General features: G+C 52.0%; 5 protein-coding genes across 6 annotated transcripts; 2 read left to right on the top strand and 3 right to left on the bottom strand.

Annotated features, from left to right (window-relative positions):
* Positions 1–963: 963 nt before the first annotated feature.
* pmch (pro-melanin-concentrating hormone) lies at positions 964–1,643 on the top strand. Its single transcript, XM_085902724.1, has 3 exons — positions 964–1,158; positions 1,354–1,471; positions 1,537–1,643. Exons 1-3 carry the CDS (start codon positions 964–966, stop codon positions 1,596–1,598), a joined length of 375 nt encoding a protein of 124 aa, XP_085758850.1. The 3' UTR covers positions 1,599–1,643.
* Positions 1,342–4,942, bottom strand: parpbp (PARP1 binding protein). The gene is made up of 10 exons (XM_085902718.1): positions 4,627–4,942; positions 4,224–4,379; positions 3,857–4,072; positions 3,516–3,782; positions 3,299–3,453; positions 3,050–3,224; positions 2,786–2,967; positions 2,644–2,725; positions 2,105–2,252; positions 1,342–2,043 (listed from the first exon to the last, which is right to left on the bottom strand). Exons 2-10 carry the CDS (start codon positions 4,371–4,373, stop codon positions 1,799–1,801), a joined length of 1,620 nt encoding a protein of 539 aa, XP_085758844.1. The 5' UTR covers positions 4,374–4,379; positions 4,627–4,942; the 3' UTR covers positions 1,342–1,798.
* Positions 4,781–21,139, top strand: nup37 (nucleoporin 37). 2 transcript variants are annotated; one of them, XM_085902721.1, is made up of 15 exons: positions 4,781–5,020; positions 5,661–5,855; positions 5,930–6,051; positions 7,038–7,110; positions 7,194–7,288; positions 9,240–9,330; positions 9,402–9,583; positions 9,651–9,701; positions 9,764–9,857; positions 9,931–11,520; positions 14,811–14,950; positions 18,632–18,806; positions 20,465–20,540; positions 20,633–20,751; positions 21,009–21,139. In XM_085902721.1, the coding sequence occupies exons 2-10, from the start codon at positions 5,676–5,678 to the stop codon at positions 10,042–10,044; spliced, it is 1,002 nt and encodes a 333-aa protein (XP_085758847.1). In that variant the 5' UTR covers positions 4,781–5,020; positions 5,661–5,675; the 3' UTR covers positions 10,045–11,520; positions 14,811–14,950; positions 18,632–18,806; positions 20,465–20,540; positions 20,633–20,751; positions 21,009–21,139. The 2 variants fall into 2 exon arrangements, with proteins under 2 accessions (XP_085758847.1, XP_085758848.1); XM_085902722.1 differs by lacking the exons at positions 18,632–18,806; positions 20,465–20,540; positions 20,633–20,751; positions 21,009–21,139 and adding an exon at positions 15,074–15,835.
* th2 (tyrosine hydroxylase 2) lies at positions 12,775–15,427 on the bottom strand. The gene is made up of 11 exons (XM_085902719.1): positions 15,023–15,427; positions 14,765–14,942; positions 14,599–14,687; positions 14,455–14,522; positions 14,184–14,380; positions 13,824–13,959; positions 13,681–13,750; positions 13,558–13,614; positions 13,288–13,383; positions 13,081–13,214; positions 12,775–13,010 (listed from the first exon to the last, which is right to left on the bottom strand). The coding sequence occupies exons 1-11, from the start codon at positions 15,236–15,238 to the stop codon at positions 12,845–12,847; spliced, it is 1,407 nt and encodes a 468-aa protein (XP_085758845.1). The 5' UTR covers positions 15,239–15,427; the 3' UTR covers positions 12,775–12,844.
* pah (phenylalanine hydroxylase) lies at positions 15,545–21,163 on the bottom strand. The gene is made up of 13 exons (XM_085902720.1): positions 21,015–21,163; positions 20,653–20,772; positions 18,604–18,787; positions 17,792–17,880; positions 17,406–17,473; positions 17,140–17,336; positions 16,922–17,057; positions 16,785–16,854; positions 16,656–16,712; positions 16,496–16,591; positions 16,084–16,217; positions 15,898–16,013; positions 15,545–15,824 (listed from the first exon to the last, which is right to left on the bottom strand). The coding sequence occupies exons 1-13, from the start codon at positions 21,084–21,086 to the stop codon at positions 15,781–15,783; spliced, it is 1,383 nt and encodes a 460-aa protein (XP_085758846.1). The 5' UTR covers positions 21,087–21,163; the 3' UTR covers positions 15,545–15,780.
* Between the last annotated feature and the right edge of the window lie 4,221 nt (positions 21,164–25,384).

The following is a 25,384-nucleotide window of genomic DNA, read 5'->3' as shown; positions in this document are numbered from 1 at the left end:
GCGGAGAAGAAAAATAGAGTGGCGAGGCGTGGCAGCGCCCGCTGCTTGGAGCTGCCAAGTCAGCGCTTTTTTTTTGGGGGGGGGGGGTGCTCGGAATGCACGACCCCCAACCCCCCCAAAAAAAAAAAATCTTGAAGAGCTGGCCGACGGTAACTGGTTCTCTCTCTCGCTCGCTACCATCCTGGATGTTATTTCATCCTGGGAATCGATGAGGCGCACCCGCTGACCCACCCGCAGCATAGCGAGGCCTTGTCACCATCACCGCAATCCAAGAAATCCCAAATGGTCCCCGAGTTGGTCCCGGCGTTTCATTCGGCAGTGGAAATTCACTGAGGCTCCCCGCCGCCGGCTCAGCTGTGAGCTCCGAGAAGCCGTGATGTCAGATCCTTGTTTTCTTTGGAAGGCTCCTTCATCAGCTGCATTGTTTCCAGGAAAGCGCGGGGGCTCTTCTCGGGGGTAACCCACAAGAAACCGCAACACCTAGCGGGCCCGCGGCCTTCTCCTCTCTCTCTCTCTCTTTCGTGTGAAGGAAGAAAAAGAAGATGAAGACTGGCGCTGATGAAGTGTTGCTGATGTCACACTCCCGAGGTTTGCTGTGATTGATGAAAACATGAACAAATGAGCTTTTCTAGGAAGCCTTGGAGGACCGCAGCGGATACCGACTGGAGGGGAATCTCACTCGTGAATATGGCTGGAGCTTTAGTTCGGAGCGGGCCGCGTCGTCGGCGGCCGCCCGCTTGGCTCGCCATTGACAATTCTGCTCTCCGTAATGAAGCCGCCGCAGCCTCTGACCTGATCGCGACCCCTATTACAGCCGCCCCAAAGAGACAAAATGACTCCATTCAGTGGGCCTTTAAAAGAAGGACGACATTTGGCGTCATCTCCTCACGAGCCGTGACGCTCTCGGGCCTATAAAAGGCCGGAGCGCAGGCCAGGTGAGCGCAACAGCGTCCGAGCGGCAACATGTCCTCCGTTCACCGCGTGCTTTTGGCTCTGCTGCTCCTCTCCGACCTGAACCGACGAGCGGTCGCCGCCACCGACGGTGAACTGAATGCGCTGATGGGGGACGATAGCGTCGCCGCCACCGGCGCCCTCGGGGCCAACTTGATGTGGGACGGCGTGGATGAAGACGGAGGCCCCAAAGTGCTCCTGCTGGCGGTGAGCCTCACAAAACAAATTTTACTGACACAATAAGAAGCACATTGACATTTTTAAAGTCAACTCATTCAATTAAAATAAAATTCAATGATTAATTATAATCATAATTAAATTAAAATTTTAATGAATCTTGAATTAAATTAATTAACAAGACTAGTGTATGCAAAGCTCCACATTTTTTTTTTTTGCAAGCAGGACAAGAGGCGAAGAGGATCGCATTTTCGAGGTCTCCACCGGCGACTCCCCGCGATGGACGAGCCTCGCTGGGCGGCAGAGAGACTCGAGCGCAGGGACAACGAAAACGACATTGACGGTGAGTAGCCAAAAGCCTCCGTGAAGCTTCCACGTGCTTCCATTTTGCCTGTGTCCCCCACGCAGTGTTGCGCTGCATGATCGGACGAGTGTACCGACCCTGCTGGGGAACGTCGGGAACGTCGTGAACGCCGGCCGGCATCTTCGTCATCAAGACCCCGAGTGTGTACAAGAAAATAAAAGTTGATTTATTGAACTCCTATTTACAGTGTGGTTTCATCCTTTCAAAATAAGGCTCATGGGATTGATTTTTCCACACATTAAGAGACAGCGAGCATCCCCAAAATGGCAGTAAGTGACCCCAAAAAAAAAACAAAAAACGATTTTGTCACTGGTGGTTGGAAACTCTGAAGAAGCTGGTGAGCGTTGCCTGTCCTGTGATCATCTTGGTCTTCTTGGTGGTTTTCAGCGGCTGCTTCTTCTTCTTCTCCGGAGCTTCGTTCTCCATCCCCACGTCAGCCCGCCTCCTCTTCTTTGTGGTCTTTTCAACCGCGCTGTCTGAACCCGCAGCTCGGACCGGGTCGGCGTTCGCGCTCCTGGGAGCCAAGGCGGCGACCGTCTCGGAAGGTTTAGCTTGACAAAACACGGCTTCGGTAAATACGTCGTCACAAAATCGGTGTGAAAATCGTTTTACCTGAGGTCGCGGGTCCGCGTTTGGGTGCCGGGTGGACGCAGGTGGGCACTTGGCTGGAGCTCGGGAAGAGCAGAACACGATTGAGGGCCGGTTCTTCGTCCTCCTGGTAGGTGCAGGCAAACTGGGATCGGATTGCTCGGGGTCCCATCTAGAAAATGGAGTTCAAATCAAAACTCCTTCCAGCTGCAACAATATGCTTCCACTACACAGCTCACACTACTTTTTTTTTTTTTTTTTTGGTGGTGGGTGGGGGGGGGGCAATCAGATTTCAGCCCTTCTGTGTTGCCATGTCAACTAAACTGCAGAAAGGACTAGCGGGCATGCTAATTATCAACCCAGGGGAAGGAAGCGACGGGATGCCGCATCTTAACGGGGGACCTTGAAGCCCCTCAAATCCCCTTCCTCCCTCCTTCCCTCCTTCCTTCCCTCCCTCCCTCCCTCCTTCCCTTTCTCGCTCTCTGGTGCCGGTGGACGGCAGCTGTGCAAACGCTCAGCTGGGACAAGCAAAGCAAAGCTAAACAATGACAGGATGTAAAGACCTTGGCTTTCAGCAGGGCCAGGCGGCTCCGGGCTCGCTTCTTCAGGGGTTCCGGGGAAGATCCCGTGGACACCTCGGGGGACCTGAGCATGGGGGCAATCTTAGGTGATCCATTCCACCTTTGGTGCCGCCGTTTGACGAACCTGAACAAGCCGAGAACGGAGGTGGCTTCGCTCCCGTTGAGTACGGGCTGGTCCTCGGACAGCAAGTCGGCCTTGTTAGAGCAAGGCGGCGTCACGGCTTCTTGGTCCAGCAGAGCCAGCAGAACCTTCACCGTATCCCGGCCGCCGTACGCCGTGGCGCGGTTCACGGCGTACGCCTTCGGCTGCGGGGAGAGCCCGAGACCCAGAAAAGAAGAAGGTCAAGACCGGAGTTAGGTTCTATGAAAAAGGGGACGGGGAGTTTACCCTGGCAGGGCTGATCCCGCTCCCAACTCCATCATCTTTCTGGACTTGGTGCAGTTTGCAGATTTCCTCCTTCAGCTGGCTTGCCGTCTCCTCTGCGGCGGAGCGGATGTCTCTGGAGTCGCAAGCCTTCACCAGAACCCCGCGGATGGCACACACCAGCTTTGACCCGCACGCGCTGGAAGGAGACAAAAATTAAATCCAAGTCAAGACCCAGGTGAAGAAGATATTAGCACAAGCAATATTTGGTACCTGGGGTCGGGCGTCTCCCCCAGGATGTCCTGCAGGTTGTCCATGAAGTGGACAAAGGCGGACAGGCCCTTGACGTGCTTCCTGAGAGGGTCAGAGTGCGCCGGCGCGTAGCCCTTGCCGCCCAGCTGGACGGCCCTCACGAACGACGTCACCGCCTGCCCACGGCAAAAGTGTCACGTTGAGTGACGTTGGCTTCGAAATGACGAAAAATACTCACCAAGAAGAGCGACATGTCGCTCCGGCGCGCCGCACGCTTCACTTCGGTGAAGGTCTCTCGTCCCAGCGCCCGATCGGGGACGTCCAGAGTCAGCGCCGTGGCCAGGTCGTCCTTGGCGTTGACCAGCAAGCTCAGGTAGGAGCAGAACACTCTTCTCACTGCAGATTTCACACGCCGGCCGCACGCCGGGCCGGCAGCCGACGGCGTTGACGGGATGCCATCGTCCGGGACATCCGAGCTGCCCGATAGGAACTCGTATAGCTCGACCTTGGGCGGGGTAAGGTCAGCGATGATTGGTCACAATCACATCAGAGCAGCTGCCGGCGTTCTCGTCTACTCACAGGACTGACCAGCTCCTCGGGTTCCCGGAGCCCTCGGCACATGGCCAGCACGTGGACCAGATCCACGGCGTTGGAGCGCTTCAGGAAGGCCTCGTACGCCTCCGGGATGACATCACCCCTTGGGCCGTCCGGGGCCCGCAGCTCCAGTTTGTCCACCAGCAAGCGCTTCCACGCCAGCAAGACGTCGCTGAGGGCCACTCGGAACTCGCCGCCTCCCTGTCGCCGGGAGAAAAGACAGCCGTAGCTGCCCTTGGTCAGCGTTCGGCGTCAGGTGTGCCGACGGGCTGCTCGAGGCGCGGCGTCAACGCCGGGATGCTGACGCCGGAATGCTGACGAGGAGCAGACGCGTCTACGTCTGGGAACTCACCTCCTTGTTGACTTGGGCCATGACCAGCTGCAGCACCATCAGCATGGCGTCGGCCCCATACACGGTGGTTCTCTCGGATTCCAGCAAGCGATGGCTCTCTCGCCTAAAGAGTCTCATCATCTGCTTCAAACGCTCTCCTACAGCCTTCATTGTACACTGAAATGAGGCATGTCACTTGTTGCCATGTGAGCAGTCACTGATTTATAGTCAATTAATAAGCACAACATTTGACTTGAAACAGCTAAATAGCGTGCTAGTTAGTTCTTAGTGGACTCGCCTCTAACTTAAAGCACATTACATAGTCATTACGAACAAAGTACAGTACACGCTAGGATATATATATATACATTTAAGTAAATATTAGTGTATAAATACTAGAAATGATTGCTAATATGCAACTAACCTGCAATTTCGTTGTCAAATCAACCTCCAAAACACCTACGACGTCCAAGAAAACAGCTGATTTTAAATTTTAAACCATTTATGACGTCTCTGCCGACGAGCCAATCAGCTTGCAGTCGACCAATAACATTCTTTTGTTTCTCGCCTTTAGTATAATATGAGAATAACACAATGTTAAGGCTTAAAACGTGTTAAATTGTGTTAGAGTTCAATATAAACTCAAATAGGATGCTCGAAATATGCACTCCAAGGTTTTTAAATCGTACGTCGCAAAAGTGTTCCCCCCCCGAGTTTTGTAGAAAATGGTCTACTCTGAGAGGAACCCGGAAGCGCTCGGCAGCATCCTCCGAACCGCGCTCCATTTGACTCCACTGGAACTGTTTGTAAACCTAAAGGTGACTTTTAACTACTTATTTCCTCAGCTATTTGTTTAAGGTCGAATGTTATTGTGTTTCAGTAAATATTGGGTGAAAAAGTAGAATATAAAACTTGGACTAAGCGTTAGAGCGGCTGTTAGCCGCGTCTTTTGGCACGTGCTTTACAAAGTTCATCTTTCACTCCTATACAGTAGAATTAAAATGTCATTTGAGATTATTATTTCGCCCCAGAAGCGCACCGAGAGTTGTTTGTAATAATGGGATTTAGGTCATTTGTCAATTAGCCGGTGTCTCCTTCTAAAATGTTTCGTCTAATACTGGTTTGCTTAATGAATGAAGTTGTCAATGTACATGAAAATATTGACAGTGGTGACAAAATGGCGGGTGTTGCTCCAAAAATGGCGTCAAAAGACATGTTTCATTGCTAATGTATTTCTGGGGGCAGACACAGTGTCATAGTGGTTCGTGTGTCTGCCTCGCATTTCGAAGGTTTGGGTTTGAATCTTTTTTTACAGAAATTTCATTCAATTAAATTTTGGCAATGTACAAAATTGTCAAGTGAATGGAAAACTCTTGTTTCTCATCTACCTACCAAATTATGATTATTTTTTAGGATACTCAGTGTGGAAAATGATTTATTTTTTTAAATTCCCTCCAGTGATATTGTTCCGAGATGAGCGCTGCCAGGCCGCTTGGCGCTGGGGACGACGCCAGCCGAGGCCCCAGCTACACGGTGCCGTGTGACGACTACGTTCACGTGGTGGAATTCAGCCCCTTCGCCTCGGGCACGCCCGCCTCCCTGCTGGCCTACGGCTGCAACCAGTGCGTGGTGGTGGGCACCTGCCTCTTCCAGGTGAGCCATTGGCACAAAACACGGAGAGAGGAGACTCTGTGTACATCCACCCTCATCAGGAAATATGACCTCAGGAGGAAGACATGAGCGTGGAGGGGGTGGAGTTCAATGTCCTCCGTGCGTTCCATCATGATTCACGAGTGGACGCGCTGGCTTGGAGCCCGGAGTCCCGCCTGGACAGGATTCCCACAATCAGGTTTGTTACAGAAACATCAAGTCCACTTTGATATTTACTTGACAAACCATGTTGTACTAACTTCATGAAATGAAAGGTGAAGAATTAAAATCAGGTTTAATTCACTGTGACGCAAAGGATATCGCAGATATTCCTCGAAATCCGAATTGAAGTCGTTCACGTGTTACGTAAGCGTACGTACAGCCTGGCCAGGTCCAGGTTATGATTATTCATTCATAATTCCGTCCAGCACAAGCAACAGCTGTGTTGAAGTAGCCGCCGCTCGCTGCCAAGGAGCCGCTAACGACGCATTGGTTTGACAGCGCCGCTTCCAATTAATTGACCTGACCCGCTCGGCGGCGGCGGCGGCGTTGCGTAACGGCGCCGTGACGTACGGGCGTCTCGTTGGGCGCATAACTCGCCGCTCGGGTTCCATCGGTGCACGGAAGCTGCCGGGAAAGGGAGGGCGGGGCTTAGGCGCAGTGGGAGGGGCCGGCCACATCACTTCCTTTCATTTATCAACAAGGAGCTTATTCTTGATATCCCAACGGGCAAATTGTATTTTGCGTTTTTGTATATTGGAAAAATTGAGAGGTGTTGAGTCACTGCGATCAATCCTTTCCAACATTTGGCTGCGTGCGTGCCGCTCTTGATTTGAGCACGTCCCGTTGTTTGACATCCATCACTTTCCTCGAATAACATCTTAATGTGCGGCCCGCGCTAATGTCATCTCGTCTGATTTGCCACGTCACCTCGTGCCAAGTCCCGCACCGTTCATGTGCGTGTTTTCCCCGTCAGGAGCCAGTCGCTGTAATCGTGTGAATAATGACCGAGGAGAGAATCTTTCTTGTCTCGCCGCGTGTTTACATTAGTGCGCAATTACAATCGCCCTTCTCCAACTTTCTACCACACACGCACGTACACAGAGTACACGTTTTGGTGGGACGTGGCTCTTTTTTTTTTTTTTTTTTGTCACGTTTTCAAAAGCGTCTCTCTTGTCTTTGCAGAATTTGCACGGCCGCCCCTGACAGAAAACTCCGTTTGTTGACGTCGTTCCTTCAGGATCAACATGAGGTCAAGGTATGGCGGTGGCTAAGGGGGGAGGAGGTAAACGTAAACAAAAAAAATTTGAGAAAATACATTTTTATATCTTTTTTGGTTAGGTGATGGAGGGCCACAGCAGCTACATTAACCATTTGGTCTTCGAGCCCAGCGAAGGGAAACAAATCGCTTCCGTCAGCGATGACCACACTTGCAGGTTCCAACCGGCGCTTGCCTTCTTTTTATTTTTTATTTCTTCTTTTCTTCTTTCCGCTGCGGATGTTACAGTTCGTGTGTGTGTGTGTGGGGGGGGGGGGGGGGGGGGGGCTTCTGGTTTGGAGTTCTGTTCTCCTTCTTCTTCTGTTACGGGTTCAGAAAGTCCCGGCCGTGTTTCCACAGTGAAACGTGACGCTAAGCACAACACGCTCGGCTGCGACCGTGCGTAAGCGCCGAGCTGTTTTGCGAGCTAATTGCTTTAATATGGAAATCCAATTAGACGCTTTTTCGCTCTCTTCGAGGAGAAGACGAGGAGGGGGGGGGTGGTCATTAATTCCCCCCCTCTACAAAAAAAGAGAGTGAGAGAGTGCGAGGAGTAGCAAGGGTCACCTCCGGGACACGCCCCCGGAGAGGGCCCCATGACGGCCTTTCTTGGGCTTGTCAGCGGCTTTTTAGCTGCTTGTTTTGCTGCTAATGTTTCCATCCACTCGCCGCCGGAGAGGAAAAACCACAAAGCAGCACAAGACGCTCGCTCGGGGAAAGGATCAAGCGCCAGCCAATGCGCCCCCTAGAGAGCAAAAGGGCAAATGGCATGTTCCTGCTGGGCTCGGCTCGGCTCGGCTCGGGTTGACCGGGTTCACTGCGAACAGCTGACAGGCACCTGCCGCCGATGTCACACGGGCAACTTTTCTTTTCTTTTAAGTCCCTTTCTTTTGCATTTCAAGCAAAGAAAATGTGCATGTGAGGTGCCATTTAAAAAAAAAAAAAAATAAAATGTATTGACTTGATTCAGCGTTCCGGCCCAACAGGGTCACAAATGGCCAAATCAAGTTCAGATGTGCTTTAGGGCATTTTGGTGAAAATTCCACCAAGAGCGAGTTCTGCCGTTCACCGTGCAGGTTCTCAAGGGCGCGTTGTCCATTTCCATGTTCTCTTGCTCCAACCTCAGATGTCCTTTGGAGCATCCCGACCGATGCGGTGATCAGCAGGTCAGCAGTGTCATGTGTCTTTTTTTTCCTTTTTTTTTGGGCTGCTCATGTTTGTCCGCGGAGCCCCGTTTGAAGGGTAGCGCGGTGGACCGCACTTTGGCGCTGGTCGAGTAGCGTGCAATAGAGCTTGGGCTTGGCCGGCGCTCTTTGAAAATAAGGTCGAGTCATTGTTTTGCTCCTGTGGTCTGGTCTTCTGTGTGTGTGTGTGTGTGTGTGTGGGGGGGGGGGGGGGTGCAGATGTCAGCTGGGAGTATTCTTCCCGGGGGGGTGAAAATGTAGAGCGGCCTGTCTGTGAAATGGGCCATATCTGCACGGGGGCTGAGTCGTGCGTGGTGACCTCATCCGCCAATTCCCGTCTCTGCAAGTTCCCATGTGCCCCCCCTCCACTTTTGCCCTCCCCTCCACCTCTCCTCATTCCGAGGTGGTTAACCAGAGATCCACGTCTTTCAGAACCGCAGCTTTCCTCCCCGTCCAAGTCCTCTGTGACGTCCGTTTGCGTGCGTATGTCATCGCTGTCTTTGCGATCACCCAAAAAAAAAAAAAAAAAAGAAAACAGCTCGCCTGCCTGCCTAAGACAGTGATTGTCATTTTCCTACTGTAAAAGTAGCTTGTTCTGCAGTAAAGCCATCAAATCCACACCGGGGCGCCACGTCCAAATCGCCGCAGCGCTTCCAAGTGTCGTCAGCGCTGTAAAATGGAAGTGCCCGTATCCAGAGCGAAAGATTTTGGCAGGCACGTCCAACAATTTTTATTTTTTTTCTTTCCCCCCACTCATGGCCACAAAGAGAAAACCGAGAGGAGGGGGGGGCCTCCCACAATGTGAAACATGCTCAAACCAATTCCAGTTGCTGTTCTTGTTTTACGTTGGACTCACTGAAAGACATTTCATATTTGGCACTTTAACGCAAATGGCCTTTTTCTCTAGAGCGCAAAGTCATATCGGCTTGAATGATTGGTCCGCAGGGTGTGGGACCTGGACGGAAACGAAAGCGCCCTTTTCCGCCTGCGCTCTCCCGGCATCAGCGTGTGCTGGCACCCGGAGGAAGTCTTCAAGGTAGACGCCGCCGGCCCCAAAGTTTCGTGTGCGCCGCAGCTGAAGAACGTCTCGCCGCCGCCCTCCCTCAGCTGATGGTGGCCGAAAAGAAGGGCACCATTCGCTTCTACGACCTGCTGAGTCAGCAGGCCATCCTGTCGCTGGACTGCGGCCAGTCGCCCCTCGGCGCTGCCGACTGGTGCCTGGCCAACACCATCAAGGTGGGCGCGGTGGCGGGCAGCGACTGGCTCATCTGGGACATCACCCGCTCCAGGTAGCGCCCGCGTGGCTCACGCCAGGCGCGTCGCCCGCGACACCTAAGCGCCATTCTTTTTCGGCAGCTACCCTCAGGAACGAAGGCCGGCGCACAGACAGAAAGCCCAGCAGTTCAAGTAAGACACCTTTGCTGCCAAAAGATGTCAAAGAAGGCAAAGTGTCGCTTTTTCGCCGGCAGGTGGTCACGGGCCCAAGAGAACCTTTTCGCCACCACCGGATGTCCCGGCAAGGTCAGCAGCCAGCTGCTCATCCACCATCTGGGCCACCCGCAGGTCAGCCAAGTTTGAACGGCGCAAGATTCACACGACAAGATGTCAACTTTCTCCTCTTTGCTGTCGATCCCAGCCGGTGACGGTGGGCTCGGTGACGGTGGGCTCGGACCTCAGCTGGCACCGCACGCTCCCGCTGTGCGTGATCGGCGGCGACCGCAAACTTTGCTTCTGGATGACGGAGATGTAAGCACGTGCTCTCTTCTTTGATTCTGTTCTTGAAATGGGTTCAGTAAAATATTTTTCTGAGTAGATGTGGCGTGTGCGTGGAATTCTGTGGACGTGTTGTGTTGGCTGCTTTTTTTTTTCTTTCTTTTCTCCCCCCCCCCTCCTTTCCTGACCCTCATGTCAGCCTCACCTCATCTGTCTTTCCCGTGAGCACCGATGTGGCAACTCCTCGGCCAAAGCAGCGCAATTCACACAGCAGAATTTCCTCACGGACGAGATTTTACGACTTGGGCACATTTCTCTCCCCGAAGCGCGCAGCGCTCTTCAAACTTCCTATATCTGCTCCACTTTTCCATCTCGCCGTGTCGTAACTCACGGGGATATAGCCCTCGCTCTCGGCCAGTCAGGTGCTTGGCGGAATACGGTCCCGCTGAGGCGCGGCGCGGTCGTACAGGCGTTTGTTGGCACGTAAGTCAGCCCGCCCGGTTTTGGCCTGTTATGTCGTGCCAGCAAAGGCGCAGTTCAAAGGCGAAGGCGGACCGGCGTTGGCACGGCCGCCCGTCTATCCGTCCATCCATCTTGCCACTTTCCCAGCATTCCCCACCCAATGACACCACGCTGCATATTTGCCTGATCTCTTAAGCGTGTAACCACCGCAGATAGGCTAAATCAAACATGAGCAATCAATCACTCCGTCCATCGCAATCCATCATAAGCCTCGCCTTCAATGCCGCCAAGTGTGTTGTTTTATTTTCGATGCCCCTGGGAAATTGACGATGCCGTAAAAAACGGCTTTTCTGTGAACTGAGCTATCCACAGCGTGGCACGGACACAAACGTGTGAGGTCTCAATTCGGGGAAACTTTCTTCTTCCTTCTCTCTTTAGATTTCAACTAAAAGACATTGAAAGTATTGATTGAGTATCTGGGTAAACATGAAGCATTCTTGACCCACTTCCTGAAGAAAAAAAAAAAAATGGTTTGCATGATTGCTAAATGTAAAAAAAAAAAAAAAAAAAAATGGAATTTTTGAGATGTCTCCCACAGTATAGATCATCTGTGCGCTTGGTTCACTGCCTCCCACGGAATCATCTCGCAGTTCTTGACATCTAATTAGCCTCCAACAACGACGCCAGGCCTCTGGAGACCTTCAAAAGCAGTGCGTCAAGCTCGTATGTTTCTTGGCCGTGGCGGTTTGAAACCGCCGGCCGCAAAGCGTAACGCGCTACCGCTCTGCGCGTACATCCTTGTCCAGTGCGGTCGGCGCTCGGGCGCGAGCTTTGGAGTTGCCGGAGCAGCAGCTGCACACGAGCCAGACGGCCAGAACTGTCTGTGCGTACTCTGATTGTTTTCCAAATGCTATCAAACTTCCCTTTGCACGCTGAGATGTTTTTTTTCTCTCCCCCCCTGAAATATGAGTCGTGAGTTTAGCGAGCTTCGCCCGGGGGCTGCGGCGAGGACGCCATCTCAAGGCCGACGAGAGGAGCAACAACGATGGAAGTAAGTTTTGACCTTGCAAAAATCTGACTTTCTACTAATTGCTGCAGTTATTATTTTTTTCTGCTGCTTTCAAACTTAAAAGCTCAAGACGAGCGGCGGAGCTAATGAGCAACATCATACGCCGGCGGGGAGATTATCGAGTTCTTTGAGGCGGGTGTTTGCTCTAATCTCGTGAGTGTTTTCCCACGGTGAAGAAAGTCGAGTTAGGAAAGCAAATGTCCTCTTTGTTGCTGTTTTCGGCGCTCCCCGGGCCCTCCGCCGGTTTCGCCAATGCCATCGATTCACGTACGACCTTCCTCGAGTGTCGATATCCGAGTCCTTGCGTTTACGTCCTCCATCGTGTTGTCAGTCAGGCTCAGCTCGGCGCAGCCAGCGTTTGTCCTCTCGGTGAACTTGGGCGAAGAGGATTTGTTAAGTCTAAACCTCAAAGTGTTTAGAATGGAATCATGATCTTCACGCAGGACTCGCTGAACCCGACGACCCGGGCGGGCTCCGGCTCGCGCCAAGTCGGCTCGGGATGTCCACGCAAACACTTTGGGATGATGCGGCCCGTTGGGATTTGTGGCCAGCCGCGCCAAGAGCAAGAATTTTGCCTTGTCGTTGCCGCGGCAACCTGCTGATATTTGGCCCTCAGGCAGAGCCGCATCCTGGCCGCGGTTTCTCTGGGATTTGTGGCTTTGAAATCGTCGGATGCGAGGATTGAGTGAGCGAGCGAGCGAGCGAGCGAGCGCGCTCGCCACTCCCTCGTCGGCGATTGTTCTCTTCCTGCCGAGCTTCCCACGGAGGCCAGAGCGGGCTCTTAATTTGCCATCGGGAATATTGGAACAAAGGAAGTTTGGAGGACTTGTGTGTTGATAGTGGAGCGACGGGTATTGATCAGCAATTGATCGGAATCATTGACCTTGCTGAAATCTCCAAAGAACCGCCCTCTCGGGTCTCAGGAGGAAAAAGAGTGCGTGCCAGCGCTTCTCGATTGACTGTGAGGTCCCGCTGACCTGGCCCGGTCGGCTTGCGAGGCCTTGCCGTTGGCTCCGACTTGAAGCGGCAGAGGCAATTCGATACTTAAATCATTCATAATAAGCTCATTCTGCCTGCTCCACCGCAACGCCTTCCAAGAATTGTCGACATGGAAATTGTCGGTTTGGAAACAAACGGCCTCTGAGCAAGTGTTGCTTGTGTAGCCGTTTTGCTTTTTTGTTTTTTCGCTCGTCACGTACGTCGCAGACACGCAGTCAGGAAAAATAGATTTTTATTTCTTTCACAATACAACACCACGGACCAGAGATCAACAGCAAGGCATTTCGAACGCCCCGGTCAAGTTTTCTCAGGAGGAGCTGAGTTTGTCCAAGGCGCTCTGCAGCATCCTCAGGTCATCCCGTGTCTTGCGCAAGGCGTTTTGGATCTTACTGGGCTGATCCAGAACTTCCACGCTGCACGTGATCGGCTCGTAGCGCACGGCAAAGGGTCGCTTAATGGTCGTCGAGTACTTCCTGGAAAGCAAAAAGGATTGATTGTGGTTCAAGTGTGACCTGTCAAAAGAGTCCAAGCAACCTTCGGTACCTCAATTGGATCTTGGCGTCCTCAAAGCTTTCCGAGACAAAGTACACCGGCTGGTAGCTTTGGTCCTGGTACGGCTGCACAGCGGCTTCCTCGGGATTGAACGCCTTGTACTCGGGTTTGTTGGACAGGGCGTACTAATGAGATGAGTCGGAGAGTGTCAAGGCACATACAACGGAAGGAAATCTGGTCGACCGTGTGACAACTCACCACCAGTTCTCCGTAGGATGAGAGAAGTCCCGCACCGTAGGCTTTGACCGTTCCGTTCTGTTTGCAAAGGCCGAACTCCACCGTGAACCAGTACAGCTGGAACAAGGAACCAGATTGGGTGCGGCTGTTAGTTTTTGCCACTGGGTGCTGCTCAAGTCTCACATTGAAACAACCAGCCCAGCAGACACAACCTCAATGGAGCCCTCCCTCCCTTCATTCATCATCTCAAGCTCTTCTCCATCAATGGAAGGATCTCATTCGAAGTCTTACCGTGGATAATTTCTCAATGTCTTCTTGTGACGCTCCAAGCGAGGCCAATCCAATCTCCTGTAAGAGACCACGTCAATCATCAGCGTCGAGAAACACAATCAAAGAACACCATGAGCAACATACCTGAGAAAACTGAGCAAACTCTTTGTCCGCCAGCATGGGAATATGACCGAGCAGCTCGTGGCAGCAGTCCCTGTACAAGCAAGTCCGACCTCAGTAAAAGGAGCTCAGGGCGGGGGGCGGCGAAGGAACCCGGCAGGACTTACGGCTCAGGAGAGTGCATGGGCGCCGAGGCGTGGCGGATGTACTGAGTGCACTGAAACACTCGGAAAGCCAAGCTGGCGAGGAAATCTCTGGCGGACAGCAGGCCGGCCACCGGACGCAACTGGAACCCTGTTTTTTCTGGAGACAACAACAAACTTGTCACCTTTCTGGAGTTTTTCCCATTTCACTCTTACAGAACACAGTTCAAAGGCGACTGCTGCCTCTCTCTTTTCTCTGGACACCATTAGAAGTGTTGCCATGGACACCGACAGGAAGTGAACAGCGAGGCACTTCCAAGACCCGCCCACAAGGGTTACAATTGAAATCAAGGACTAGTCTGTCGTCCGTCCTTAATTGTTCACCTTTGAGGAAGGCTGAAATGTCTCTGAGCTGAGGGACGCGCTCCTCGCCGTAGCCGCAATGGCTCTCCAGCTGCTGCAGGCCGTCCAGGAACTGTCGGCAGGCCAGATTGGGGTAAACGCTCCGTAACGTCTTGTACACCTGCCGCCACGTGGCTGTTTCCTCCGCCGTGTACTCCACCTCGGGTAACGGGTCACCCCTGCAACAAGCCGGAGCAAATTAATCCACGGCATTTCGGAGAGGAGAAGCAAACGGCTAACTCGTGGAACTCACTGTTTGTATGTGTAGGACAGCTCGGAGATGAAGGCGCGGCGTTTCCTGTATTCTGGGTCGGCGTAACCCTGCGACAGAAGGCGACACCGATTGTTTGTACGCCGCTTATCTTTTCTCTGGCCCGGCTGTTTAGCGGATGCTCACCGGATGGTCCTCGTCCATGTCGGGATCGAATTTGGTTATCAGCGAGTTGCATCTGTCCAGCTCCTTTATCTGTCGAGGGAACCAGGGCACTGCCGTGGAGATGAAAAGAACCAATTAGATTTTTATTTTTCAATCAGCAACCAGGTCACTATTGTTCAAAACGCACCTTTTTCTTCTGGGATTGACCTAACGTTGTCCACCACTCTTTTTAGTGAGTTGATAAAGATGTCCAAGTCGGAGCTGTGCACCTCGCACTTGACCAAGAACTCCAAGAACTCGGACGTGCTGTTCTTGGAGCGCCTGCCCGGCCGGCTCTCCACGTGAAGAAGTTTGGCGTCGAACGTCTGCAAAGGTGACAAACACATCACATCACGCTCAATTTTCACCAAGAGCCGAAATTTTGAAGTGGGCGCCATTCCGTTACCTCAAATATTTTGCCTGTCTTAAAGAAGCCCACGTTCTTCTCATTGCTAAGGTTAAACACCACGTTGAGGGTGACCCGGCCCTCCTTCTCCTCAAAAACCTGCGGGTCGGACCCCGCCGGACTTCCGACTCGCTCCCGCCGGGCGTCCTCAATCAAACTCTGCCTCCGAGCACCGAAGGGCGCCGCTTGAGCCGTCGTGCTGCCTTCCGTCTTCATGCTTTAAAGATGCTCCAGTGTGAGCTCCAGCCATTTAAATAGCTTTGTCTCATCTGAGGGCTGAATACAGATGAGTGGGTCCTCTTTTTTTGTGAGGAGGGGCACCTTTTGCGTCACCCAGCCAAAAGCGAGTCAGTGAACAGCCGCTTGTTATCTAACGTCAGCGTGCCGTGGCCATTCAAGCGAAACGGGTCTTCGCAGCTTGCATAAATGGCACTAAAAATATCAATGGCAAAAACATGCCGTGTATTTTTAGCCTTTGTCTGTTTGTCTCATATGATGAGAAACACTTGAGGGGGGGCAATATTATGAATATCCTGTTTATTAGTTTTATTCAAATGTTCCATGCACAAAAATAGGGAGAGAAAAAAAAACATTGAGTCTTACATGATTTTTCAAATTTGGGTATGTCCGTATATTAGAATACAAATTGACAATTGATTCACTAAACTAAAATACATTGAATATTCTTTATCCAATCCCGGTAATTGCTTTAATACAAAAAAACAGACATGCAGGTTTCATAAGCTTCAGTGACGACATCACTCGAGTTTTTTCAGGGCTTCGCACAACTTCCCCATCTCACCTGAAAGCCCCCCCCAAAAAAAAAGCACGTTAGGAAGCAGGCGCAGTACAAACAAAACAGCATCGGCGCTCACTCTTGATGCTGTTGGCCAGGTTGCCCAGCTGCTGGGTGTTGTCCAGGACTTCCACGCTCTGGGTGTACGGGTTGTAGCGCACCGAGAAGGGCCGAGGAATGGTGCCGGCAAACTTCCTGTAAGGCCCGCCCACTCAGCTCACCAAAATGCCGGGATATACGGCCGCCAATCGGACCGCTGCCATACCTGACTCTGTCTTTGGCGTCCTCAAAGCTTTCGGCGACAAAGTAGACCGGCTGGTACTCGGTGATTGGGTATTTCTGGACGCTGGTCTTCTCGGGGTCAAAGGGAAGCAGTTTGGGCTGGTCCGTCAGGCAGTACTGGAAGACGAGGAAGGTTCTCAGACACTCAGCGAGCCTTGACATTCCAGTTCAAAGCAGGAAGTGGAGCATGATTACGGCCCCTCGGACTCGTCGGAGTGCACGTCCTCCGCTGATGCAACTTGACCTCCGTAGCCGCTCTTTGGCCCACGCTGAGCCATTGAACCACTTTTTTCCGCTCAAGTGGGTGACACATAAAAGCCGAATGTACCACTAACCCACTGCCTGAATCCGGACCGCCCCTGCCCCCCCCCCCCCCCCCCCCTCGACGAGCCTACCTGCAGCTCTCCGAAGGACGACAACAAGCCCGCTCCGAATGCTCTCGTCTCGGAGCCCTGCTTGCACAGGCCGAACTCGACGGTGAACCAGTAGACCTGAGGCGCAAACAAAGACCCGGTTAACGCCCGCTCGACGGAGAATCGAACTGCGGGAACCCACCGTCGCAAGTTTCTCAATGTACTCATCCGGGGCACCGAGAGAGGCAAGACCGATCTCCTGTTTGGAAGACCGAAGAAGTTAACGATACCCGATTCAGATGGATTGGATCGGTCCCAGTGCTCGCTATACCTGGGAGAATTGGGCGAAACCCGAATTGGCAAAGAGCGGGACGTGCCCCAGGAGCTCATGGCAGATGTCTCTGGAACAGAAATCCCTCACTGAGAACATTTGGCCTCATCCGAGGGGAATCGGACGCCTTCGCTTACGGTTCGGGTGTGTACGTGGGCTTTGAGCCGTGGCGGATGTACTGCGTGGAATGGAAGACGCGGAAGGCGAGGCCGGCCAGGAAGTCCCGGGAGGAGAGCAAGCCGGCGACCGGCCGAAGTCGGAAACCGGTACAGGCTGCGGACGTGAGTAGAAGTCAGGTGACGCCAGATGACGGCAGCGCCTCCAAAACAACAACTTTGAAGACGAGGCCGCTCACACTGCAGGAAGCGAGACACGTCCTCAAGCTGCGGGATGTTGTCCTGCCTGTAGCCGCAGTATTTCTCCAACAGCGGGAAGACCCGGTTGTGCTCACGGCAGGCGTGACTCGGGTACAGGGTCTTGAGTTCCTTGAACACGGTGCCCCACGTGGTCTTTTCGTCTTCTGTGTACTCCACCCGAGGGATGGGCTGTCCACTGAGAACGCAAAGACGCAAACCTGAAGCACCAAAAAAAGCAAGAGCCAGAAAGACAACGTTCAATTACTGTCTGTAGTTGTAGGCGATGTCGGCAAACTCCTTCCTGCGGCTCCGGTACTCCGGGTCTGTGAAGCCCTGGCGGACAAAAGGAGAAACGGCGTTAGATCTCACAAACGACGGGCAAGGCCGCGGCCTCGGACAGCACGAGCGAATGCAAATGCCAATTCAGATGAAGCCTTTGTAGAGACCTTTTCAGCGAATAGATTTCGCTTTAATGACGGTGGCAAAAGGGAGCAATTATCTATAATTACAGGGGCTCCAATCAAAGCAATGACATCAATTTGTGTGTTTCCATGAGAATAGGCCGCCTGTCCGCTCCTCTTTCATTGGCCGCGTAGGCGTCAGAAGATGCGCCGACCGACGCACGGACCCACAAATGAGTCAGAACTTTACCGGGTGATCAGCATCCAGCTCCGAGCCGTAACTGAGGATCTGGTTGGCGAAGCGGTCCAAGTCCTGGATGTCGTTGGGGAACCATGGCACTGCGGAGTAGAGTTTGGATTGAGTCCATACAAAAAAAAAAAAGTCACATGTCTGTAAAGATACAGCCGTTTTTATTGAAGCTCCCTTCGATTTGGTCTGGTAGCAGCCCCGTGTACGGGAATGTGCGACAAGCAACTGTCACGTCTTAACAAATGGCTGTCGCTCAACCTTTTGTGCGGCCGGAGCCGGAGAAATAGATAATGATGACGAAGATGAGCGTTTGGGCCGTCTTGACGCTCGGCAGAACCGCGCACACAGGCCATCCGCTTGTTCTGTCGGATTTACGACCCCCGCCAATTTCCATCTGCGCCCAAGGCCCCGGGCTACGCCGGGACAATGAGCCTCTAACAACGGAACCGCGACTCTCGTCTGGTCCGCTTGACCCTGACCGGCATTCGGCCGCAACCCGTCGGTCTCGGCCCGCCGTGACCTTGGCGTGTTCCCTCCGGCCCGAGTTTAATCCTGGATGGAAAGCACACAGAAGGTCCCTTCTTCCCGCCGGGCCTGTTGGTGGCGAGTCGCAAAACTAATGTCATTCTGGAAACGACTAATAAAGGGGTCAGCGCCGGTCGGGGTGGCCTGCCCACCCGTCTCGAGCGGCTCCGTGGATAAATAGAGCGGTTTGTCAGGACCCGGACCTCCCTAGCCGCAATACCCCGTTCCTCCTCTTGAGTGCGGTCATCAATCCCGAATCTTTCCAATGATTGCATCATCGCTCTCACCCGTGTCCTTCTGTTTGTTGCGCGACAGCTCGTGCACCTGGCCGCTGATCTGCGTGCGCAGGCCGTCCACGACGTCGTCCAAGGCCTGAGCGCAGTTGGAGTCCACGCTGATGAAGAACTCGTACTGCTCGTTGCTGATGCGCGACGGCCGAGACTCGATGTGCGTCAGGTTGATGTCCTTCTCCTGCCACGAAAATTCCCATGTGAGTAAAACGGACGCCTCGTTGCGCTTCCCTAGTTTGACCACAAGGTCGCTGCCTCGTGCTCTTGATAAGGAGTTTTTTTTTTTTTTAAACTCACCTCAAATCAATTTGGCCCACAACACACACAGTTCGTATCACGTCACGGAAATTTCCGAATGTGAGCCCAAAAATGGGTCACGTTATTCAAACGGGTTAAAAGGAGCAAAAATACTTGGTAGATTATTGCCGTCTTTGTTTGACAACACCACTTGTACGGTGATGTAACGCATCGTTGCGTAAACCGGCAGACAAGTCCAAAGTGAGTTGAAACATGCAGCAACAATATGGCTTCCCAAAATCAAGCCTTCACTTATTGCTCAAAATAAACATTTGAGCCTCGCATCCATTGTGACCATGGGCTTGAAAATTGCACCGACACAACTTGCAATTTTGTGAATTTGCCACTTCTCCTCCTTTCGGGATCGGCATGCGCCACACATTGACCTCGTTTGCCGAGACTCGGCACGGACTATAAACGTGAAGTCGTGAGACAAACATGAGACTCGTAAGGATGCTCGCGAGCCCCCGGAAGGCATCTCGGCACGCCAAGGGAGGGGAGGGGGTGTCGGCGCTATTCTCCTATGCGATAGGCCGCTTGCGACGAGAGGGCCTCCCTTCATTCCCGCATCTGGTTCAGATTGTCTTAAACGCGTCTCGTTAAAAGCCGCGGGCCGAGAAGTCCCTCGCAAGCCCCGAGAAGAACGCGACTGTTGCGAAGACGTCGGCGAGGTCAAAGGGCAGATGAAATTGTGCTGCGTGGGCTTCGAGAAAGTTAGAACCACTTGAAAGCCTCAGATGGCATTTTTGACTCGTGGTTCCTTCGGGGCATGGACGACATTCTTGTCACTGCAAAGCTCCTTTGATTCTTTTTTTTCTTTTTTCGTGACACCGAAGTCCCTGCTCCGAAATCCCTAAAAGCCAAGTCAGGCTAACTCATGATGGTCGGCGTGCGGCGTCACATGAGCGGCACTTTGCGCGACGGTTGGGGCTCGTTCGGGTCGTTTTATGGAAGAGGCCCGGTTTGGGGAGGGGGGGGGGGGCTCAGGGGGAGGATCGGAAGACTGTGAGCTCATAGGTCCAAAGAGGATCAGTCAAGTGCTACACCCCTCCACAAACCCGTCCCGGCCCCCGCACGCAAAAACACATTTTAACAATTTTAACTGTTGACTTCTGTGTTGTTCTCACTTTTTTCCCCCCCAAAAGTGGGAGTTTGTGTGCGTAACCTCGACAACTGTGATTAAATAATACGAGTACTGACAATCCGTGTTTGATTTGAGCAAAAAGTCACGTACGCAGGCTCTGCTAATCAATAAAATAAAAAAAATAAAAAAAACACTAGTCGTTAATGAGTAGCCCGAGCGGGTTATAGCGTGCCGCCGCTACGCTTTCAAGTTAAAGACAACTGAACTCGACTTCAAAACGGAAAAGATCGAACGTGAGCCTCGCTCGTCGCCGTCGTCGACAAGTCGAAGCGGCGACTCTTTGGGGGTCACCTTCAGCCGGGTCGGCGGATCAATGCGGCCGGCCCACGTGCCAGATAAGCTGCGTTTGTTTAGTGATGAGGCCGCTCGGGAGCAACGTTTTGACCACAGATGAAACATTTTTTTTGTCCCTCTCAGGCAAAATTGATTGAACCGAGTTTGCCACGAAGTAAAATGAACGCCAGCCACCAATCCTACGGAAGCGGCCACCGAGGTAGCTACCGCATTCTGTGAGATCATCATGAGAAGGAGGAAGTTGACCTCCATTTTAATTGTGTGTTTTGTTGACTTGTCTTTTCTCATTAGATGGAAAAGCAGAACTTTACCTCAAAGAGTCTGAGCGCTCGGGCCAAGGCGCCCACCTCCTCCTTGAGCGAGAAGATGCAGGAGACTATCTCGCTCTTCTTGCTGGTCTCCTCCTCCAGGTACATGGAGCCGCGCCGCCTCTTGCAAGCAAAACAACACCACATGTCAATTGGAGTCGAGAACCGAACGCTAAAAACGGATGGAACCCCAAACATTTGTGATTAAAACCACGCGTGGGCCGGTTTCATTTGGCTTATTGTCTCCGATTCCACGAAGCTACTCCAATTATTTTCTTTCAGCTTTTCAGAAAGAAAAAAACAAATCCAGCATTTTATCCCCAAGTCAACTTTTTTTTTTTTTTTCCCCCCTTCCCCAGTCTTACCCCTTTATCGTGCTCGTTGGACTGCGTATCCTGAGCGACGTCCCCGTTGACTCTCTTGTAAGCCGCGTCCATCGTCTCTTGACGTGCAGGTGAGCTGAGCCGATTGAGTGTGTTTGTGTGTGCAGCGTTTGCCTTTGCTGGATTTTGTTACGCGGGGCCGCCACTTATGACACGGCGGGTCATGTGACTCCACACACACCCACACACACCCCCACACACACACACCCCTCTGCGTTGGCATGTGACGGGCCGCCGCTTGTGAGAGAGAGCTGCGGCGGGCCCATGTGGTCCGTCTGCTTGCGGTTGTGGTGGCGCTGACCTACAATTTTAACTCCTTTGTTGACCTCCAGAGTCTTGTGGGGATGTCAAAGCGCACACTTTTCACAAAGTCTTCGAGCTGCCGAGCTTTTGCGTCATTTTGAGTCTTTTGAGATTTGTTTTTTTTTCTTACAATTGGTTAATTGTTTTGATTTGGAATTTTTTTTCTATCTCATCAAATAGTCGAATCCATTATTTGTTTTATTTCTTGTCAAACTTATTTATTTTGAAATGGACAGCAAACTGTTTTTCCATTTAACAATTTCAACTGTATTTTATTCACTAATTGTCATTCACAATACTTATTATAAATGATCTAAAAGTTGAATCAATATTTTTCATTTACTTTTAATCACTTAGCGGGCAAACCGATCACAATTGATGAGTCCAGCTCTTCGCTTTGCCCAGTGGCGGGGAAGTGGCAATAAAGCTCAATTCAGTCAGCGCTGGGCCCGCCGCAGTCACAAGCTAGTCAGTGGTTGGCGAGCGCCCACGGCGGTGGCACATGTATTGCGCTTTGGTCACAAAAAGCTGCCTTTCGGCCACAGGAGGGCAGCGGAGGACCAGGCGTGAGTCGCTCGCTCGCTCTGTGAGGCGCCCTTTCGGAAAGGCCCCTCCCACCGCTTTGTTTGGGCGGCTGCACTGAGGCAAGAAGCAAATTTACGTTCCTTAACACAAAAAGGCCTCATCGGGATGCATTGTTGACTCATACCGTCCATCCCCAAAACAATCCACTACCCCTTGTCTGTTGCTTCCTGGACATGGAATGACCCAATATTTTTGTCCACAACGTGAGCCCCGGGCCTCATCTCCTCCAAGATTTGGAATGAGAAGCCACAAGTGTCAACAGGACGCGCTCGGCGCAGATGCGCGCTTGCTAATCTTGTCAGCATCCCAAACAAATGCGAGATTCAGATAAGATGAAGTGGGAGAAAGAGCGCTGTGACCCGCCCTCCCGACGAGGGGGTCACCGACCGCCCCCCCCCCCCCCCCCTGATGGCACACAAAAGGTGTTAAGCGCTGGCAGGCGTGCTGCTCACTTTCACCTGTCACTCAACACTTCCTCCCTCGCACGCTGTCCGGGTCAGGTGAGCGACGGAGCGCGGCCGGGACCCTTAAGTGTTCTCCGGCTGACACTGAGGGCTTCCAAAAGGGAAGCTGTTCTTTGACACTCCCGCTTGACGTTTGCTGTCAAAGCACGAGCAACACCTCGGTTGCATTTCCTGTCCTCAGGTGTGTGTTTGCTCAGCTTTTCAAATCCATTCCTGTAACACAAAAGACATCATCATAACGAGAAGAAGACGACGACAACGCGTCCGCCCCGTGACGGGAAGGGCCACTAGAGGGCGACGGCCGTCTGCCGCACGCGTCCTTTTTACTTTTTCTTCCCCGCTAATCCACAGCGGCCCCTGTTGCCGTGGCGACGCGCCACCGAGCAGGTGACGCATTGACGGCGAGCAGATGGTTCCCCGCCGAGGTGAGCGCGGCGGCCGGCCCACAATGCGTCCATATTCATCATAAAGTCGGGCCCGACTGGCTCAAAGTATCAACACTCCACTTGATATTTACTCACTGCGCGCTTTGTGCCAGGCCGCATTCAAAGTAGTTTTTGTGCGGCTGTAAAGAGCGTGACAGGTTATTTAAAGGGGCCAGCGATGAATAGAAAGTGTTGCATTCGGGGGCCTACTGTACATTGCGGCGTTGAGGCCGGCAGATAAAGTCAAGATCGACAATCGGCCTCTCTTGCAGGTGTTTTTGGCCTCTCGCTGGAAAAAAGAAGACGCCACTTTTGCCCCTCCTCCCCAGGATAGTCTCTTTCTTCTGACTAACTCCCGAATAATCCGCCAACAATGCGGGCAGGCGCTGTGCAGTGGTTCACTTTTTTTTTTTTTTGGGTGGAGTGCTGGTATTATGGAGATCAGCTAACGTGCCTCGGGACATTTTGGAGCGGGCCCCGCAGAGAGACTGAATGAAAAAAAAAAAAGTGTCGGTTTATGAAGTCTGCTGAAAAGCGATGAAATGAAAAGCGGAAGATTGCAATCCACTTTTTTTGTTTTGGTATGACGAACATAAAAAAAATCACAAAAGGTTAAAAAAGGAAGAGCGCTGAAATATAGAAACAATACTGTAGGAAAACAAAAAAAAAAGGCCAAGGTGCGAATAATTTTCCCGCACACCTGGAACACACAACAGAGGTGGTGGTGGTGGTGGTGTGGGGGGCAGGGGGGGTTTTGATTGGTGGTGTGGTCTTTGTGGAAGGAGGGGCCGGGCTGCATTCACGGCCCACTATGATAAAGACGCACAGTGAGGCGCCATTCAAAAGCCCCGCGGCCATAATGGAGTCACTAATAGGTGGCCATTCAGCAGGGAAAGTGTTTTCTGGAAGTTTGTCAGGGGGGTAGGGGGGGGTGACAATCACTTTGTCTGCAGTGTGTATGAAATTTATGCAGCTACCCCCCCCATCCAGCTTTGTCTCTCTTTTTTGCTGTCTTCTTTTAAAGTGCTGAATAGGCGACATGCATAGTTTGGAGTCGTCCTTTCATCCTTACTCGAAAATACATTGAATAGTCTCTTTTGGAGTGAGTTGAGTACATCCCCCCCCTGATTGCCCCGCCCCCTCCCCTCCCTTCCAGCCACATTCATACCATCCATCCCCAAAACAATCAACTACCTCATGTCTTTTGCTTCCTGGAGATAGAATGGCCCAATACTTTTGTCCATCACTAAAATGCTGTAATATCACTTATGCTTCATTTATTTGTTATAATTTGCAGCTGATCACAAAGTCATTCCCGTCTTGATAGCTGTCAGAGCTTGACCACGCCCCTCCCGTCCGGGCGCCCCCTTCCGGGGTCCCGTGGCACCAGCCGGGGGGTCCAGACCTCTTGGACGAGCTGACTAATCTTAAAAAGCTGGAACCATATTGAGCCAGGCCCAAATAAATGGCGGCGGCGTGTCAAAGGCTTGAGCTGACAGATTGATGAGATGAGGAAATAAGGGAGCATGGCGGGGGGCGGCAGGGCGGGGAGCCGGCACAGGTCAGCGCCTGGCAAAGGGCGCCGCCCGGTGCGCGCCGGCCCCAAAGCCCTCGTAATGCGAGCGGCGGGTTGTTTTTGTGTGCGTGATGTGTGATGATGGGTTTATTTCACACTGGCTTTGTCTTTAGCGAAGAGAAAAGCCAGCGTTGATCTTTGACTCGTCGTGCAAACAAAACCCACACAACAGTCAACCTCGATGATCATCTTTTTATTTGTTTTATTTTGCAGGTAATTCAAGAAAAAGATCCTCTTTGAAAAGGTGAGTTCTACTTTTTTAAGGGGGGGCTTTCAAAAATAGTTTCACATTTTTTATATTTTTTTCCAATTATACTCAACTTTTTCTTGCTGCACTAAAATTTTCTTTTTATTTTTAGAGCATATCTCTATTTCAATTTTATTTTTCAGCTTACATTTGTTTTGCTAGAACAATTTTGCAAGTACTAGATTTCAATTTAATTCGTTTCCATTCAAATTTCTTTTCTTTTCTTTTGATTTAATTTAATTCAAGAAATATTCGAACCCCGCTCAACTCTCCACTTTTTTTTGTTGTTGCTAAAAAGCATTTCCAGCATAGAATATCTTGTTTGATGACATTCTAACAAAAAAAGGGCACATTTTTGGGGTGTGCCATAGCAACGCTCATTGTGGCTCTTGCGTTACCCACAATCCACTGCAGCACCCCCACCGAGCACTTTCCCCCCGGCACACTCGCTTCTTTAACTCGGGAAGTTAAATAAAACTTTTTTTTTTCGGTGTTTGCAAATGTGAGGCGGAGGTGGGAGAGAGCTTTAGTCGCGCGTGCGTGCGTGCGTGAGTGAGGCGGGGGTGTTTGGTGTGGTCGTCGTGGCAACGGGGCCCTCAGCGCTCCTCGGGCGCAGTTAATACGACACCGGCGTGCCGTTTAACTGGATTTTGCGCATCAGAAAAAGAAGCGGCTCCACTTTGAGACGCACTCTACATAATAAGCTTTGCGCGCACACACACACACACACACACACACACACACACACACAC

This window comes from Syngnathus leptorhynchus, chromosome 21 (genome assembly GCF_054491065.1).
Source record: "Syngnathus leptorhynchus isolate UIUO chromosome 21, UIUO_Slep, whole genome shotgun sequence".
NCBI lineage: Eukaryota > Metazoa > Chordata > Actinopteri > Syngnathiformes > Syngnathidae > Syngnathus > Syngnathus leptorhynchus.
Note: the sequence above shows the minus strand (reverse complement) of the source record. Positions and strands in the feature narration are given on the sequence as shown.

What these genes read in the sequence shown, in the direction of transcription:
- pmch (XM_085902724.1), top strand. Translation starts at nt 964, where the DNA reads ATGTCCTCCGTTCACCGCGTGCTTTTGGCTCTGCTGCTCCTCTCCGAC. An exon ending in CCAAAGTGCTCCTGCTGGCG is followed by an intron (nt 1,159 to 1,353) that starts GTGAGCCTCACA and finishes TTTTGCAAGCAG; the next exon opens with GACAAGAGGCGAAGAGGATC. An exon ending in CAACGAAAACGACATTGACG is followed by an intron (nt 1,472 to 1,536) that starts GTGAGTAGCCAA and finishes TCCCCCACGCAG; the next exon opens with TGTTGCGCTGCATGATCGGA.
- parpbp (XM_085902718.1), bottom strand. Translation starts at nt 4,373, where the DNA reads ATGAAGGCTGTAGGAGAGCGTTTGAAGCAGATGATGAGACTCTTTAGG. An exon ending in TCCGTTCTCGGCTTGTTCAG is followed by an intron (nt 2,726 to 2,785) that starts GTTCGTCAAACG and finishes CCCCATGCTCAG; the next exon opens with GTCCCCCGAGGTGTCCACGG. An exon ending in ACGCGGACCCGCGACCTCAG is followed by an intron (nt 2,044 to 2,104) that starts GTAAAACGATTT and finishes TGTTTTGTCAAG; the next exon opens with CTAAACCTTCCGAGACGGTC.
- nup37 (XM_085902721.1), top strand. Translation starts at nt 5,676, where the DNA reads ATGAGCGCTGCCAGGCCGCTTGGCGCTGGGGACGACGCCAGCCGAGGC. An exon ending in AGCGATGACCACACTTGCAG is followed by an intron (nt 7,289 to 9,239) that starts GTTCCAACCGGC and finishes ATTGGTCCGCAG; the next exon opens with GGTGTGGGACCTGGACGGAA. An exon ending in TGGGACATCACCCGCTCCAG is followed by an intron (nt 9,584 to 9,650) that starts GTAGCGCCCGCG and finishes CTTTTTCGGCAG; the next exon opens with CTACCCTCAGGAACGAAGGC.
- th2 (XM_085902719.1), bottom strand. Translation starts at nt 15,238, where the DNA reads ATGAAGACGGAAGGCAGCACGACGGCTCAAGCGGCGCCCTTCGGTGCT. An exon ending in ACATGGACGAGGACCATCCG is followed by an intron (nt 14,523 to 14,598) that starts GTGAGCATCCGC and finishes CTTCTGTCGCAG; the next exon opens with GGTTACGCCGACCCAGAATA. An exon ending in AGTTTGCTCAGTTTTCTCAG is followed by an intron (nt 13,615 to 13,680) that starts GTATGTTGCTCA and finishes GGTCTCTTACAG; the next exon opens with GAGATTGGATTGGCCTCGCT.
- pah (XM_085902720.1), bottom strand. Translation starts at nt 21,086, where the DNA reads ATGGACGCGGCTTACAAGAGAGTCAACGGGGACGTCGCTCAGGATACG. An exon ending in ATCGCCTACAACTACAGACA is followed by an intron (nt 17,337 to 17,405) that starts GTAATTGAACGT and finishes TTGCGTTCTCAG; the next exon opens with TGGACAGCCCATCCCTCGGG. An exon ending in ACATTGAGAAACTTGCGACG is followed by an intron (nt 16,592 to 16,655) that starts GTGGGTTCCCGC and finishes TTTGCGCCTCAG; the next exon opens with GTCTACTGGTTCACCGTCGA.